Source organism: Oncorhynchus mykiss, chromosome 6 (genome assembly GCF_013265735.2).
Source record: "Oncorhynchus mykiss isolate Arlee chromosome 6, USDA_OmykA_1.1, whole genome shotgun sequence".
Classification (NCBI taxonomy): Eukaryota; Metazoa; Chordata; class Actinopteri; order Salmoniformes; family Salmonidae; genus Oncorhynchus; species Oncorhynchus mykiss.
This window is the reverse complement of record NC_048570.1, coordinates 37,912,248-37,930,880: the sequence shown is the minus strand read 5'-3', so window position 1 is coordinate 37,930,880 and position 18,633 is coordinate 37,912,248. Positions and strand designations below refer to the sequence as shown.

Below are 18,633 nucleotides of genomic sequence, written 5' to 3'. Positions count from 1 at the left end.
AGTAGGAGGTGCTGCCCAGTCTATTTTTCTGATAGTGGATATAATGTTGATGATCTGACGTTGTTTTAAAGGTACGAATTCAACTTATTTTATACAAGGTTTGTCTATGCTGAAATTTGGTTACCATGATGACATAATCCTATGGTTGAAATTTCACCCTCAAAACCACAGTTTACATTGATTACTTTTTCCAAATCAATCCAATATATTTTCTACGTAGATTCCACATCACAATATATTGACAAATTATGTTGAAACAACGTTGATTCAACCAGTTTGTTCCAAGTGGCAAAGCATTATTTTTACACTGAAGTATTAGGATCCTGAACTAGTTGAGGCAGAAGCCTTGAGGCAGAATAAGACTTCGCTATGATGCCAGAGTTGTTTAGGCACACTGCTAATATGGCACACTGCTATTAAGCTAATTATCTACATTTGAGAATGCTATTCCTGTCCCTGCTTTGGTTCAAATTGTCAATCCCATTTTCAAAACCATATTTCCCTCTTTCCCTGCCACAGGTGCACCTAAGAAATATTCAGGCATCACTCAAATACTTACTGCTTTCAAATATGTAAACATTCTATGATGGCTTTGGTATTTTATGTTTTTCAGATACCTATTTAGAATATTATATGTATACTGGCAATAAACATAGGTTATAGTTTCCTTTTTTGGTATGGGAACACAAACCACAAATCAGTGTCAATCCCAAACTGCATGCAAACACTTATGCATTGCTGTCTGTAATTACAAATCGGAGTAAATAAGATACGGTTATGCTACTAATGTGTCCACTTCCAATTTGCCAAAACTGTAAATGGGAGTAACATGTACCACTGTGTAAACTTGGAGCCACCCAGTCTGTAGCCTCACAGCCCTCACTCAATCGTTCTTCTAGCTTCTCAGAAAGTCTGGGAAAGAGCCAATTCAAAACGGAGGTTTTGTAACTCTTTATAGATGGCAACCTCTAGACAGTTATTTATTTCTCAATAAGGAATCATTCATGTATGGAAAGTTGAACTCTGTATTTCTGCTTTTTGGACCAGTAAGGTCTACTTACTGTACCTTCTGTTGTCTTTCATATTTCAATATGTGTTCATGTGACTTAATGCATATGCCTTGCTTTGGGTGTTCGAATAACTCAGCCTACTATGAGTCTGATCTCCCTCTTGTTCCTGCAGCAAACGTTGGTGCGTCTGCGAGGTGGGGCCATCGTAGGGGAAGGTCGTGTGGAGGTGCTAAAGAACGGCGAGTGGGGAACCATCTGTGATGATAATTGGAGCCTCCTGTCAGCCACAGTGGTGTGTCGAGAGCTGGGCTTCGGGAGTGCCAAGGAGGCCCTGTCTGGTGGTCGGCTTGGACAGGGTAGGGATTGGAACTCAGTCCTACTTACAATAACAGTGCCAATCACAACATTACATCTGGCCAAGTACATGATGGGCATTCCAACATATTGGTCAGACTAGCAGTGGACTGGGTTGAAGATGAAGTGGACTATTATAATGTTTGATCTATGTAAAAGGCCTTGAATAGATTAAAAACACACCTTTGTTATTGCATAGGTCATCAAAATCAGATTAGAGGTCATGCAAGTTTGACTGGTCATTTTTAGAGTAGCTGTCCAAGAGTATTGGGTTTGTTTCACCATTTTCAATCAACAGTCAATCAAACAACATTGGCCTAACTGCGCAAAGTCTGAGTAGAAATCTGAGATAACCACTTGAATTCCTGGAATACAAAGAAACATCTACATGAACAGCTTCATTGTGTACTGTAGCTTTAGAACTACATGTGTTCACCAAATGTCCAAAAGATCTAACAGTCTGTAATACTATCCCTTATTTGCCGACTTTTTGAGCCGTCACTAACCCTGACCTGAAAAACAGGAAGTCTGCTGGAGGACCGGATCAGGCTGGGTTATAGAAATGGAATGGATCAGTTAAACTTGTTATTTGTTCTCTGCAGTTCGGAGCCCATATTCATAAAGCTTCACAGAGTAGCAGTGCTGATCTAGGATAAGTTTGGCCTTTTGGATCATAATGACTGAGATAACATGAAAAGGGGGGACCTGTTCCGCGATCAGCATTCCTACTCTGATTCTTTGTGAATACAGGCTCAGAGTCACAGTGAGCTGAACAATGCAAGGCCGTACTTGCCATATTCCAGGACTGTAATTGAAAGGCTGTAGTGGACAGAAATGCTATATTTAAAGAGTACATCATGTATCCACTCCCTTATTCTAGACCTCGTCTTTCCCTCCAGGGACATGGGCCCTGCCAAAACGAGGACATACTATTTACTGACCAGTTTTCTCTCACTCAGTGTTACCTGCGGGGATATTAGTTACCATGGATATGTTTTTTTCTGCAGAGGCAGACCAATAACGGAGGCATTAAGGCATGGACCCTCCCCATATACAGTAGGTATCGCTGACTCGCAGTCAAAATGAGGTATTCAGCAGATCTTACAGTAACTGTAATCGTTAACATCGACAGGGCTGTAGTGGAGCGGGTCGAGAGTTTCACGCTCCTTAGTGTCCACATCACCATCGAACTATCATGGTCCAAACACACCAAGACAGTCGTGAAGAGGGCACAACGAAACCTTTTCCTCCTCAGGCCTCAGGGGACTGAAAAGATTTGGCATGGGTCCCCAGATCCTCAACGTTCTACAGCTTCACCATTGAGAGCATCCTGACCGGTTACATCACTGCCTGGTATGGCAACTGCTCGGCATCTGGCCGTAAGGCGCTACAGAGGGTAGTGCGTACGGCCCAGTACATCACTGGGGCCAAACTTCCTGCCATCCAGGATTTATATAATAGGCAGTGTCAGAGGAAAGCCCATAACATTGTCAGAGAATCCAGTCACCCAAGTCATAGACTGTTTTCTCTACTACCGCACGGCAAGCGGTACCGGAGCACCAAGTCTAGGACCTAAAGGCTCCTTAACAGCTTCTACCTCCAAGCCATAAGTCTGCTGAACAACTAATCAAATGCCCACTGGACTATATACATCATCCCCCACCCCCCCATTTGTTTTGTACACTTCTGCAACCCACTGTTTATTATCTGTGCATAGTCACTTCACCCCTACCTACATGTACAAATGACCAAATGAACTGACCTGTACCCCCACACACTGACTTGGTACCGGTACTCCCTGTATATAGCCTCGTTATTGTTGTTTTATTGTGTTACTTTAGTTTATTTGAACTGCACTGTTGGTTAAGTGCTTGTAAGCAAGCATTTCACGGTAAGGTCTACACTTGTTGTATTCGGCGTATGTGACAAAGTTTGATTTGATTTAACTGTGTCTAAATAATTCACCTATTTTCAGTGAGGCTGAAGTAAAGGGCCATGCTGAGCTACACGGGACACTATAACAGGGTTGAAAGGAATTGCACACTGCTGTTTTCCGAATAGGTACAGCTATTATTAATTTTATCTGCGAGCTAGTCCACACAGGCATGAGACTGAAAAAAGGAGTAGTAAATTACAGAATAATGGCACATTATGGAACATGGAAACAGCAGATGGGCTAAGTTTCAAATGGCACCCTATCCCTTACATAGTCCCTACCTTTGACGAAAAGTAGTACACTATATCGTTGCTGTCTGATGAAAACCTCTTATCTCCAAAACAGGAACTTTTCAAAACATACAATTTTCCCATTAACAAACAAACATTTCTGAAACGTTTTGAGTTTCTTTTTATACATTTTTTGGGGTCCTGGAGTCCTGACATGTTCAGTGTTCATTGAAGGGAGTTACTGCTTTCAATAAATGTGTATAAAAGTAAATTAAATCGGCAAACATTTTATTACAAGGTTTTCATCAGACAGTGACGATATGGGTGCCATTTGAGAAGCATCCAGGGAGAATTCTGGACTGGATTTTCCTTTTGGAAAAAAATATTTTCCCCACATGATTTACTACTGTCAAGGAGAAAGGAACACTATCACTGTATCTAAGGCCTCCAGGAAAATAAGTTACAGAAAGACACATCTTAATAGCAGACCAGCTAGAACAGATATGAAAACATCCTCTTTAACCTTCAATAATGAAACTCATCTAAAAAAAGTGTTGACAAGACCCTGCAATCCTGCAATGCATTCAAATGCGTGGTCTCCCATGAGCTTGTTGACTGAAACAAGAGAGTCTTGGACTTTGACTTAGATTCACCACAGTTCCATTTACATGTCAACGTGGAACCACACCGTTTTTGGCCACACTCAACTGTTGTTTTAGCTTCCCTGAACATCTGGGAGAGTGTCAACTCCAAGAGTCTCTGCCCCATCTCTTACCAGTATTATTCTTCTTTGTGTGTTTCCCAGGCATGGGCCCAGTCCATATGAATGAGATTGAGTGCTCTGGCTTTGAGAAGTCCATCACAGAGTGCTTCTTCAACAAAGAGTCGCTGGGCTGCAGCCATGAGGAGGATGCAGCCGTGAGGTGTAACGTCCCAGCAATGGGCTTCCAGGAGAGGGTGAGTGTCTGTGTGCTTGTGTCTGTGTGCGTGTGTCTGTGTGTTAGCCTGTGCTCTTTACCTGACTATCTTTAATGGAGACTTTACAGTGGGGAGAACAAGTATTTGATACACTGTTGCCGATCTTGCAGGTTTTCTTACTTACAAAGCATGTAGAGGTCTGTCATTTTTTATCATAGGTACACTTCAACTGTGAGAGACAGAATCTAAAACAAAAATCCAGAAAATCACATTGAATGATTTTTAAGTAATTAATTTGCATTTTATTGCATGACATAAGTATTTGATACATCAGAAAAGCAGAACTTAATATTTGGTACAGAAACCTTTGTTTGCAATTACAGAGATCAAACGTTTCCTGTAGTTCTTGACCAGGTTTGCACACACTGCAGCAGGGATGTTGGCCCACTCCTCCATACAGACCTTCTCCAGATCCTTCAGGTTTCGGGGCTGTCACTGAGCAATACGGACTTTCAGCTCCCTCCAAAGATTTTCTATTGGGTTCAGGTCTGGAGACTGGCTAGGCCACTCCAGGACCTTGAGATGCTTCTTACGGAGCCACTCCTTAGTTGCACTGGCTGTGTGTTTCGGGTCGTTGTCATGCTGGAAGACCCAGCCACGACCCATCTTCAATGCTCTTACTGAGGGAAGGAGGTTGTTGGCCAAGATCTTGCGATACATGTCCCCATCCATCCTCCCCTCAATACGGTGCAGTCGTCCTGTCCCCTTTGGAGAAAAGCATCCCCAAAGAATGATGTTTCCACCTCCATGCTTCACAGTTGGGATGGTGTTCTTGGGGTTGTACTCATCCTTCTTCTTCCTCCAAACACGGCGAGTGAAGTTTAGACCAAAAAGCTCTATTTTTGTCTCATCAGACCACATGACCTTCTCCCATTCCTCCTCTGGATCATCCAGATGGTCATTGGCAAACTTCAGACGGGCCTGGACATGCGCTGGCTTGAGCAGGGGGACCTTGCATGCGCTGCAGGATTTTAATCCATGACGGCGTAGTGTGTTACTAATGGTTTTCTTTGAGACTGTGGTCCCAGCTCTCTTCAGGTCATTGACCAGGTCCTGCCGTGTAGTTCTGGGCTGATCCCTCACCTTCCTCATGATCGTTGATGCCCCACAAGGTGAGATCTTGCATGGAGCCCCAGACCGAGGGTGATTGACTGGCATCTTGAACTTCTTCCATTTTCTAATAATTGCGCCAACAGTTGTTACCTTCTCACCAAGCTGCTTGCCTAATCTCCTGTAGCCCATCCCAGCCTTGTGCAGGTCTACAATTTTATCCCTGATGTCCTTACACAGCTCTCTGGTCTTGGCCATTGTGGAGAGGTTGGAGTCTGTTTGATTGAGTGTGTGGACAGGTGTCTTTTATACAGGTAACGAGTTCAAACAGGTGCAGTTAATACAGGTAATGAGTGGAGAACAGGAGGGCTTCTTAAAGAAAAACTAACAGGTCTGTGAGAGACGGATTTCTTACTGGTTGGTAGGTGATCAAATACTTATGTCATGCAATAAAATGCAAATGAATTACTTAAAAATCATACAATGTGATTTTCTGGATTTTTGTTTTAGATTCCGTCTTTCACAGTTGAAGTGTACTTATGATAAAAATGACAGACCTCTACATGCCTTGTAAGTAGGAAAACCTGCAAAATCGGCAGTATCAAATACTTGTTCTCCCCACTGTATGTGCTGTTCTCATCACTATAGTCAATAAGATTTAACATTTTCCTACAGTACATTTCATTCTTTCATAAAATATAAACATTGTATAGTGCAGTAATGGACAAAGTAGTATTCCTATTGCTGCTATCTGTATGTTTGTAGCTAAATACCTCTCATGTGTCTCTCTGTGCAGCTGCGTCTGAGTGGGGGACGTAACCCAAACGAGGGGCGTGTGGAGGTGCTGGTGGAGAGGAACGGCTCCCAGGCATGGGGTACGGTGTGCAGTGATGGCTGGGGCACCATCGAGGCTATGGTCGTGTGCAGACAGCTTGACCTCGGCTTTGCCAGCAATGCCTTCCAGGTGAGAAATGTTTTTTGGAAATGTCTATTTATTGAACCTTTATTTATACAGGTAAATCAATTAAGAACAAATTCCTAATTTTGACGACCTGTCCGAACATGCAGCAGTGCTCTCCGCAGCATTACAGCACTGTACAGATACCCTACTGAAAAAAGGTAATCAGCCTGTTGTGAATCAGAAAAAATCATTGTCCCCCATACCATGTAATCTGTCCTTTTGACATCAATTCTGTTCCAAATGACAGCTTCCCCAAATTAGGGCCCTCATTCAGTCTTCTAAAACTGTGTGTGTATGTCTCTAGTTGCTACGGGTGACAAATACCTCCTCTGGTGTTGTAGGACCGTCATCTCTTAACTGTTTGCACCTGAGAAGCATTACGCAGACCTTCCCATCAGACAGCACAGTATTTGTTGTGTCAAATGGATTTTTACTAGACTGCTTGATAACAGTAATAGTGGGTTTGGGGAATCTCTGTAAACCTTGGAATGGTGGAAATGATGGTTGCTATAGAACCGAGATTTATGAGGAATGATTACTGTTATTCCTGAATTACAATATAACACAACGTATGAATACAATTAGACCTTGTCTACTTTGTAGTCTGTAGTTGGTTTTAATGTTTGTGATGGCTACACTTCAGGGATAAATGAAGAACTAAGCCAAGGAACAGTGCCACTAATGCATAGCTAGAGAGATAATGAACAGGTTGCCCCCTCTTGTGGTAAAAAAAAATATATATATATATTTATATTTAAAAAAAATAGTTTTTCATTTAGGGGGTAGATCAGCTTTAATGTTGCAGATAGATACCAACCCTCTTGTGGTTGGTAGAAAAACTGCTTTGCCCATAGAGTATGTCTTGCTATCCTCCTTGAATCCATAGTGAATGTGAATACTACCGGTACACTTTTCAACTCATTTACACTTACTGGTATCTACATACAAGTACTGTTGAATTATCCAACTACTTATTTGAACATATAAATATAATAATATATTAGCATAGCAAACACAACCTATGACAAAATTCCACAAATTCTCTGTCTGATCTAAACCACTCAATGACTGCTATCATGCTGTGTTCCTGTCCTGTAGGAGACGTGGTACTGGCCAGGGGAGGTGAGTGCTGACCCTGTGGTGATGAGTGGAGTGCGATGTTCTGGCACTGAGATGTCCCTTTCCCAGTGCCTGCACCATGGAGCTCATCTTACCTGTCCTAAAGGAGGGGGACGCAATGCTGCCGGAGTCTCCTGCTCAGAGAGTAAGAGGGAACTCATACTGTCTTTTCCTCACAGACAGTCGTCTGCCTGGACTAGATGTCTTGCATTGAAAGAGGATGATTGCTTGCATGCTAAAACATGAATTTGTCCCGCCTGGCCTACTATGACTTAATGGCTATTATAAGCATCCTTCAGGCTCATCCTACCTGCAATCTCATCTTTCAATCTTTGAGTGCGGATCTGTAACATTGTAATTTCCGTAGTCAGCAGGACGACACGTTACAGTAAATTGTGAGGATAAAGTATGGTCTGATTTCGAACCTGTAACCGCCACAACTCCCTGCTCTCCCCTCAGCTGCCCCTGACCTGGTGCTGAACCCCCAGATAGTGGAGCAGACCACCTATATGGAGGACAGGCCCATGTTCATGCTGCAGTGTGCCTATGAGGAGAACTGCCTATCCACCACCTCCAGTGAGACCCCTGCCAGCTCTCACCGCCGCCTGCTGCGCTTCTCCTCCCAGATCCACAACAACGGGCAGTCTGACTTCCGTCCCAAGGCTGAACGCCACTCCTGGGTGTGGCATGACTGCCACAGGCAAGTAGCTCCATGGATTTTCCTGTCTGTTTGTCTGTCTGTGAAACTGTACGATCATTTCCTTTTTTTGTTGTTGTTTAAATTGGTGATTTATTAACCTCACAGTTGTGTCGCTCAACAGGATTGGTTATTTTAACACTGTTTGGAAATAACTGTCAGAAGCAACAAAAAAAAACGATATGTTTAGAGAAAGTTCCACTGAACGTTTTCCATTTCCATAAGTTCTCTGCCCTGTAATTGACCATGGACTGAAACGTCTCAGATGTTTGTGGTCAAGGCATTGGATGAACTGTGCAATGTTGGCAGCTTCACACAGTCACCAGCTCTACACACATCAAACCCTTGGTGTATCCTCAGGTGGCCAAAACATGACAGCATGCAGTGGCGCTCCAATCAGCCTTCTGCCAACGGCCCTGTGGGATTATACATAGAATCACTAAATATATACCATTTTTAAAATAAATGTTTATTTTCGGTTTCTTTGGCCTTGGTGCCATGTGTTTCAACAGTGTCTCGAGCTCTTGTGCTTCAGAGAGAATATACTAGGCACCTCACTGTGATTGCACTGTGATTGAACTGTGATTGCACTGTGATTGCACTGTGATTGCACTGCGATTGCACTGCGATTGCAAACTAGAGGTTAGTTGAATAAACGTGTCTCTCTGTGTCCAGCCATTATCACAGCATGGAGGTGTTCACCCACTACGACCTGCTCAGCCTCAACGGCACCAAGGTGGCAGAGGGACACAAGGCCAGCTTCTGTCTGGAGGACACCGAATGTGAAGAGGGTAAGAGCCCGGAGAGACAGGCTTGCATCCCAAATGGCACCCTATTCCCCAGTGCACTACTTTTGACCGAGGCCATGCAACTTCCCCATTCATGCCACCCTCCGGCAACCTTTGACCCTTTTTTACACTATCATGCCAACCTGAACCAAACTGTGCCGTGTCATTCCTTTCAGCCTGGTTCCAGTAACTATGGCAGATGTGTAAATAGGCATTCTCAGTAGGTTTGGCTACGCTCTGTTCAGCTCAGTAGTGTGGAAAGCCCTCGTCTACTCGGTGTTCCTCACTCCAAGCGGAATATAATACAGCCTATATCCATCCAACTCCGAGCAATAGCCAAACTGTCACTCACAAAAGCATCCATCGTGCAAAAGTATGTGCTTACCTGTTTGTCTTTGATTGATTATAACTTTGGCAGGTATTGAGAAAAGATATGAGTGTGCCAACTTTGGGGAACAAGGCATCACTGTGGGCTGCTGGGATACGTACAGACATGATATTGACTGCCAGTGGATCGACATCACAGACATTAAGCCCGGAGATTACATATTCCAGGTAAGTGACTTTGCTGGTTACATGCTGTAAACTCCCAAATGGCAACCTATTCCCCATATAGTGCACTACGTTTGATAGGGCTCTGGTCAAAAGTAGTCCACTATAGGGAATGGGGTGCAATTTTGGCCGTAACCAAAGTCATGCCGCCACTATTATTCTATGTTATCGATTGAGGTTCTCATGTAGTATGCAAACTATGTATTTTGTTAGTTGTAGTGTTGGATTGGCTTCCTCGTCATCTCCATGTTGGACTAGTTGTCTCTGCCAGACACTTGTTAGATTGTCACTATGGCCACTCACAGCATTTGCCTCTGTCCCACAGGTTGTTATTAACCCTAACTATGAGGTGCCTGAGTCCGACTACTCCAATAACTTCATGAAGTGCAGATGCAGATACGACGGCCACCGTATATGGATGTACAGCTGTCATAATGGTGAGACAATGGTGCACCAAGCATTGGTAGAGCGACTGTTTTACATCAGACATTCGGTGTTACTGCATTGTTCCACCACCCTGCTTGAATTAAAAGATAATTTCACTCTTAAATGAAAGTTAGATGTTTTCAGAAGTAGACTAATGTCAAGATATATTGACCCAGCTATATGGCATTCATTTTTGGTGGAGGCATACGCAGTTGTTGGATCTACACAACTGCTGTCGTGGGTGTTATGTATGTTACTGTATGTTGTAATGGCTTACGACAATGTGCTGCTTTACGTATGAATGGGTTGTCAGAATGAGTGGCACATGTCATAAAATGTCAGAGTGATGTATTCAGTCCTCTACTGTGAAACAACCTGACCCTGAACGGCGAAAAGTGCACCTTTACAGCTCCAGCCGTTGAGTTTGTGGGAGTCCGCCTGTCGGCCAAAGGCATTGGCCCACTCATGTCGAACATTGAAGTCGTCCACTGCATCCCAGAACCTACCTCAGCCTCTCAGGTGGCCTCATTATTGGTCATGACAGCCTAGTACCTCCGGTTTCTGCCCCACTACCCTCAGACCACAGCGCCCCTTCGGCGGCAGCTCAAGAAGGACGAGCCATGTGCCTGAACACGGGCCTGCTAAGACGCGGTCCGCTCACTGAAGACCCAGCTCACCACAGCCCCAGTCTTAGCTCACTTTGACCCCGTCTGCCCCACCATTGCCACCTGTGAAGCCTCAGCTGGAGCACATGGAGCTGTCCTCTCACAGCTACAGAATGGAATTGAGAGGCCCATCGCCTTTGCTTCGAGGGCCCTGAGCCCCACTAAGTAATGGTACTCTGTGGTCAAACGAGAAGCACTGGCCTGTGTCTGGGCGTGCAAAAAGTGGTACCTCTACCTATACGTCCGGCTGTTCACGCTCCGAACTGACCACCAGTCTCTCACGACGCTACTGTGAGCCTCAGGAACTGGCCTCAGACAGTATGACTATCAGCTGAAGTTCTCTCTGGGGAGGGATAACATGGTTGCAGACCTCCTCTGACGCTCCATTGACACTCCTACTCCGATTGTCTTGCCAGACGACAAAACAGAGCTCGTACAAATGCTCTACGCTCCCCTTCAGCCAGCCGTGTCAGGAACTGAGAACTGAACTGGAGGAACTGAAGCAAGCATCGGAACAGGACCTCACACTGTCTACCCTGCACACCTACATACGCACTGGATGGCCAGCACGTGTGCCGGAAGAGCTGGTGCCTTTTGCCAGGGTGAAGCACAAACCTTCTTGCTGGGAAGACGTCTGTGGCTCTCGAGGGTTGTGCATTGTGGTCCCGAGTAGCCTGCATGCGCGTGTTCTATCCATAGCCCACAAAGGTCACTTGGGCATAGTGAAGGTGTCGAGACCTTGTGGGGTGGCCAGGCATCGACCACGACATTGAAGCCCTGTTTAGGGATTGTGCTGCATGCCTCCTCAGTGGGAAAACAGGAAGGTCCGCCCAACCTCCCCCTGCAGCCTCTCGCATGGCCTCCCCGCCCCTGGACATCTGTTGCGAGATCCATGGGCACACAGTCCCTCACCATCAGCGCTTCCTGGTGGTGGCGTATGAACTCAGTGGCCAGAAGTGCTTCCTGTCGGAACTGTCACAGCACAGGCCATCATGGACATCCTAGACAGCCTGTTCACAAGGTGGGGCCTACCCCTCACCCTCACCAAGGACAATGGGCTCCAACTGACTGTCGAGTTCTCCTCCTATCTCAGCAACAAGGGAATCAAACACATCTGCACGGCCTACTACAACCAACAAGCTAAAGAAGGGGTGGAACGTTTCAACCAAATGCTGTAGAACGGCATCAGAGCGCACCTGGTCTAGGGGTGCACGTTCTGTACTGCCTTGACTCAAACTTTCATGCGCTACAGAGCAAGCAAACACACAACAACACAGGTCTCCCCGGGATCTCTCATGCTTGGTCGTGAGATGGAACTGCCACTGGACAGACTCAGAACACAGAGCGTAGCAGCACCGGTGACTAGGCGCATCCAAGCAAAGCAGGCAGGTACCAAAGAACAATAAAACAGGGTTTCAACAAGACAGAGACACCACCTGATGGACCTCCACTACTACCACCTGAGTCCCAGCCTCTGTGGGCTCCCGAAGGGCCAGAGCCACAAGCGGTGGCGGCTGAAGAACGGCCTATGCGGGCACGAACTCGCCCCGCTCATCTGGAGGGCTACTAAACCTCCATTCCCTCTTAGGCTCCGTTAGGTGTCTTCGCCAACCTCCAGGTTAATGGACTGAAGTGTCTAGTTTGGAAAGTCGTTGTTTACCTCTTCCGTTTAAGGGTTAATGTTTCTTTCTTACAGGTATCACTCTAGGTTCTATGGACATTTTTCGTTGGTACCAGTCCCTGGTTTTGGAAAGGGGGGGGGGTGGGATTGTTATGTCTGGTACGACGTGCTGTACGTCAGAGTGTGGGTTGTTATGGTTTAAGACCGTGTGCTGCTTTACGTATGAATGGGTTGTCATAAAACGTACAATGCGAAACCGCGCCGATGTGCGTTCTTTTACAGCTAAGCTAGATATAACAGTGGGACTTGCTTTCATCTTGACATTTAGACGTCTGACGAACTTTGGTTTGAAAGGGTAATGCGTTAAGAGTGTTGTGACACTTTGAATTGTAACACTGGGTGAACATTTGTCTCCTTTCCTGTGTCCAGGTGGTTCGTTAAGCACTGAGACTGAGGAGTCCTTCCCTGGGCTACTGAACAACCAGGTTATACACAGATAAAAGAGGAGAACAGAATCATCACCACCACAGAGAGACTGCCAAAAAGCCCCCAAACCCCTCGCTCTCTCCCCCTGTCTCTCCCTCCCAGTCAGCAATCCAGGATAACTATTTTATTGTGTTGCCAATACACGCCTACAGCTGTTATGAACCCTCCTAGTGGGGAGTGCCACAGTATATGGACAGCACTCATTGGTTATGCCTAAAGAAGCAACCCACTGCCCACCTCTTTCAGACATCCCCTCTGCTTCTTAGGCAGACCATTTGATGTATCCTTCTGTCTTCCCAGAACCAGGTAGCCTCTCCCAGTCCCAGCTCTCTGGTTGAGGTCAATACGGGATTGAGAGTTTCTCTGTCACGCTTGGGTTAGAGACATGAAATGTACAACCCCACTGCTCCCCACTAGAGGTGATGATGAGACTCATATGGCACCCTATTCCCTATATAGTGCACTATGTTTGGGCCCTGGACAAAATTAGTGCATTATAAAGGGAATTCGGCCGCACTTTCTTTTTTTTTTTATATGATAAAGCGTTAATTCAAAAGGTAATTTTCCCGGAGTTTGGATATCTCTGACAATAATTCTCTCTCTTGGACTATGAACAAAGGCATATTTGGGAACACTACAGACTTTATTGATCATTAGCTAATAATAGTTTGTAATGGCTTTATGCAGTAGGTGCCTCATGTAGGCTACTCTCTGAGTAGCTTAATGAAGATGCTTATTGAGGATACAGTACAGTACAATACCATAATAGAATGCAATAACTAACTGCCAGTAAGTGCATTGCTGTTGGGAAATGTTTAACAAACAGTCTTATTCCAAGAGATGTCCTGTGCCTTTTTTTTCTCACTTTGTGCAGCAAGTTGATTTCATAATTTATTCGATTTCCTCTTCCTTGGGAAATTTAGACAACATCATTTTGAAGTGCAGGGTTGTTACCCTCACCAATCTTTTCATCTGTGGTACAGGGTACTCCCTCAGATGTCATCAGTATGCTCAACATGCTCTATTTGAAGTTATTCTGTGGTGTTCTCTCACTCTGACATCTGTAATAAACCCAGTACCAGTCCCAAGTGCCTGAAAAGTTCCTTTTCCATTGTAAAAACTGTGACCAAATAGCAGACATTAGTCTGCTCCACACCACAACAGAGTGGTGGTGGTACGGTAGTTAAAATGGAGGGATACAACTAATCCCCCTCAGTGCCTTATAGTGAGAAAATACATGTTTTTTTGTTTGTTCATGAATGTCGAAAAGGAAACAATCTCATATTTTCCAGCAAACATCATAAGTAACTTATTGTTGTAAAAGTCAGGGATTTTAAAATCAATTTTTTTTCTTTGTTTTTTTCTTTTACAATAATGTGTGTGCGAGTGTCTCATTTTATTGTACTTTTTATAATGGTGCTACCCAACTGTCATCCTCTGTTTTATGAGGGTACAGTGACAGCTGAATCGCTAAAGTATGTTATGTATGCTAACTGTATACTTGATTGGAGTGTTTAAATCCATAATTTGCTTTGTTAACTATATTAAAGGTAAGATTTAATGAGCAAACAAATCAAAGTTGTCGGTTGTATTTTCAGATCTATACATTTAAATTAGGCCTAATGCCACCTTCATCACACATGTCAGGGGGCGGCAGGCTAGAGAGCCGAGCCAGCAACTGGAGGGTTGCCAGTTTGAATCCTGGGACCAATGGGAAAAACCAACGGGAAAAGTCCCCCAGTTTTTTGGTGCATATTTGTTATGCATTTTGTTGTAGAGAATTCCAGCTAATACTAGCTAGCAACATACTGTGTTTGGTGGGGGTAGGGGGGGGGGGGGCAATTTTGTGCTGTTTCTATCAGGGACATTGTTCAAAATATTATATTGTATATTGCAATTGTTATATTATTTTGTTAACTACATTACCCAGTGGACAAGCACCAAACCAGCGTGCATCACGTGCAGAGTTGGATGGTGAACAGTGCATTGCATGATGTGCAATTTTGTGCTGTTTATCAGAAAAGCTCCATGACTGGTGCTACAAGTTGCAGCTCGTGTCGATGATTGATTGTACACAACGCAAGAAGAGTACTATTACAGTGGTGCCGTGACCGTTCTTCTGGATCGGATCATCCGTCGCTGTATTTCCATCCCAGAACTTCGCCATGGTTGCCGTTGAAGAATCAAATAAGACGTTGCTGGTGCAGTTTATGGCGATATCGCATTTTGCCACAGGAGGGCGCTACTGCAGCGTTTTAATTATCGAAATTGATGATTTCTCTGGCTGAGACTCTCCACAGATAAACGATATAACTTTTGTGTTACTTGTTTATTTGCAATTCTAACGCATATCTGATATAAGTAGGGTGAGTTTTACCAGTGTACTAGATATGTTAGATTTTGACATGAGGTTAAAAAATATATATACTTTCTTTGCTATTTAAATTTGTTATTAGTGTGTTGATTTCCCATTGTTAAGATGGAAGGTGTTGGGAGAGGTAGGGGTTTCCTAACATTTAATCTGTCACCATCTGTTGGTAGGGGTTCAGCCAAAATTCCAGTTTCTTCTACAACTATGCCTAAACTGGAGGGTTTTAATGATAGTTTACCCACGGAAACGCCCAAGGATGTGTATGAAAGAGTTTTGCCGAATACAGGGAGTGGGGAGGTCTCCATGGGTTTCATAGCAGACATAGTACAGCAGATTGGTCATTCCATTGGGGAGAACATTTCCTCCTGTTTGGGGTCAAAGGCAATTGTTGGACATGTTGGGAACAATAGTATGGGGAATGCATGCAGCTCTAGGGGTATGGATGTGTCAGGCCTGAACCTGGTATTGAAGTCATATCAGGGAACCGGTGTACTTTCGGGGGGATGGCTCTGAAAAGTGCACAGTGCATGAGTGGGAGGATATGGTCATGGTTTACATGCGTAAGAGGGGCGTATCTGTGATGGACCAAGCAGTTGAGGTTATGGGAAGGGCCCGCGATGTTGTTAAAGTGGGCATACGCAGAAATCCCTCCGTTGATTTATCTAAAGGCCCGAGTCCCATCTCTGACATACATTCTGACCAAAGCTTGATGCTTGTAAACAGAGATGGGTCGCCAAGCTGCCACCGTACGAGTTTGACATCAAGGACATCCCTGGAAAAATAAATGTTGTTGCAGATGCTTTGAGCAGAGAGCCCTTCGTATGACCCAGTGCACTCCATCGCCTGACAAGGGTCCCGTACGAGACCGTACTAGCTGAAGCTAACGCTGTGCGCACAGACAGTGCAAGATGTGTTTCGCTGGTCCAGCCACCCCTTTGACAAAGCCTCTGACTCAGAAGAAGTGGTCATTAGCTGTCAGACTACTGTTGACCCCCCCCCCCATCTGGTGCTTTATCAAGACATGAAGTTGCAGCTGTTCTTCATTCACACAGGTGCTGGGTGGGTGAAGTGGGCTCACATGCACTGCTGTTGCCACAGCTTCCACAGGCTGTTATGCCATCAGAGCAGACCAATGTCGATGTTCTGCCACACGACCTACTGATGAGTAAGCAGCGTGATCAGCAGAGTCACCTTCTTTGTGGAGAGGGGGAGAAGACCATCCCTGAGAGAGCGTGCCCATGAGAGTGTTGAGGTTTTGTGTCTTCTCAGAAGTTGGGACAAGTTGACCATGAAGATGTGTGTATCGTGTTTCGAAGAATGTGGTTACAAAGTGGAAAACGTATCTGTATGTGGTTCCAGCCTCCGTGAACGCAATGGTGTTGAAGGGTGTCCATGATGAAGCTGGCCACCAGGGCCAACAGAGAACAGTCTACCTGACAAGACAGAGGTTCTTCTGGCATGGCCTGGAGAGGGAGGTAAAAGCTTATGTGAAGTGCTGCAGGAGATGCGTGGTGAGCAAGACTCCTGATCCGGAAGCAAGAGCTCCTCTTGAGAGCATAATAACAACTGAGCCTCTTGAACTAGTGTGCATAGACTTCTGGTCTGCAGAAGATTCTTCAAACAAGTCCTTGGATGTGCTCGTTATTACTGACTACTTTACCAAATTGGCTCATGCCTTCTTGTGTCCGAGCCAGTCAGTAGCTTATCAGTTTCTATTTCTGTGTCCACGGGATGCCTCGCCGTATACACTCAGACCAAGGAGCCAACTTTGAGGGCGCTTTATTAGCCGAACTGTTGAGTGTTGCAGGTGTTCAGAAGTCTCACACAGTACCATCCGAAGGGGAACGGGTCCTGCGAAAGGATGAATAGGATGTTGGGAAACATGATCCGGGCCCTGCTGACGAGAGCAAGGCACAGATGGCCTCAGGCGCTCAAGTCCCTCACGTTTGCGTACAATTGTACAATCCACGAGACCACAGGCTTTGCCCCTTTCCTGCTAATGTTTGGGAGGACGCCAAGACTGCCTGTTGACAGTCTTTGGCTCTGTCATAGTCGACAACTTCTGGGTTCTCTATGACCGGTTTGTTCAGTCTGAGGAGAGATCTGAAAGAAGCCATGAATGCAGCACAGGCATCTGCAGTGAAGCAGTTGAAGAGGCATGCTGACCTTTATGACAGAAGAGTCAGAGGAGCACGCACCAGTGGTGATTGGGGATCGAGTATTGCTGGCTAACAAGGGGGAGCGAGGAAAGCGGAAGCTCGTTGACCGTTGGGAGGATACTGTCTACCTTGTCACTGGATTGAATGCTGACAGTCACACTTTTAAGATTCAGAACAGCTCCACTGGACAGGAGAAGACGGTACATCGCAACCTGATAATGCCAGTCAACTTTCTTCCTCTTCCCCATGCTGCCGTTGATGATGGAACAGACATGTCTGGATTAACAGAGTCTGTGGACATGAATGACAGCCTTGTGGTCTCAGCTGCCATGGACGATGGTGCTGAGTACAGAACAAAAGTGTGGGTGTCGGAGTTGCCTTCTGAAAGAACAGGTGACACAAGCCTGGAGGGTGATGTGCGATCCTTGGATGCTCAGGATATTCCACCTTTGGATTATGTGGATGATATACTGCAGCTGGAAGGTCTGCCTTGATCAGAGAGTCTTCAAGAATCTGACCGAGACCGTAACAGTGTAGTGAGTGAGCTAATTGACCAGTCTGCTTACGATATCCGTCTTGACCTACCAAACGCAGACCATTCCTTACCTGATCAGTTACGCACTGACTGTGTTGACAGACCCACTATTGCAACAGTACACAACACTGTTACCCCTTATGCAGTTGAAGGTAGTCGGGGTCGTATTAGGTCAAGGGCAGGAAGACTATTTGAACCAGTGTCAAGACTGATTGAGATTATGAATCAGCAGAAAGTTCCCTCTTGAAGGTTAAATAAGTGAATAGAGGGTCAATGATATTGACATATTTTATTTGTTTTTACACCATTGTGACCATGTGTAGAGGTTTCAGGATGGTAATGTGACATATGATAAAGTCTCTTATGGTGGTTTATTTTATTACTTGGATGTTTTAAAAAGTCACTGAGGGTACTTAACATGTAACAGGCATGTTTACCTATGAGGGCTAAGGGGATTGATCCACCACTTTTCACTCTAATTCTCATGGAGAATAGTCTAATGACTGGAATATTTAGTGACTGTTTTAAAGCAGGGTCTGCATCCTCGACATACACAGCTTTACCTTTTAGTTTTCTCTATTAGGTATAAAAATATATCTATACTTTATTTTTTCTCCCTCTGGATTATTCGGTACATATGTTGTGTCTTTGTTCCTAATATGTTTGCACAGTGCAGTTTGGTATTTTTATTATTT

The 18,633-nt window shown here is 44.9% G+C and overlaps 1 protein-coding gene across 4 annotated transcripts in view; it reads left to right on the top strand.

Moving 5' to 3' along the window:
* The window catches only part of loxl2b (lysyl oxidase-like 2b), an 80,473-nt gene extending 66,022 nt beyond the window's left edge, over positions 1–14,451 (top strand). For all 4 annotated transcript variants that reach the window (XM_036980061.1, XM_036980060.1, XM_021606387.2 and 1 more), the window contains exons 6-14: positions 1,183–1,366; positions 4,336–4,487; positions 6,355–6,522; positions 7,618–7,783; positions 8,098–8,338; positions 9,011–9,126; positions 9,542–9,678; positions 10,001–10,112; positions 12,817–14,451. In XM_036980061.1, the coding sequence (XP_036835956.1) occupies positions 1,183–1,366; positions 4,336–4,487; positions 6,355–6,522; positions 7,618–7,783; positions 8,098–8,338; positions 9,011–9,126; positions 9,542–9,678; positions 10,001–10,112; positions 12,817–12,887 (1,347 nt within the window). In that variant the 3' untranslated portion in view covers positions 12,888–14,451. The remainder of the gene's footprint in view (positions 1–1,182; positions 1,367–4,335; positions 4,488–6,354; positions 6,523–7,617; positions 7,784–8,097; positions 8,339–9,010; positions 9,127–9,541; positions 9,679–10,000; positions 10,113–12,816) is intronic.
* Positions 14,452–18,633: the final 4,182 nt, after the last annotated feature.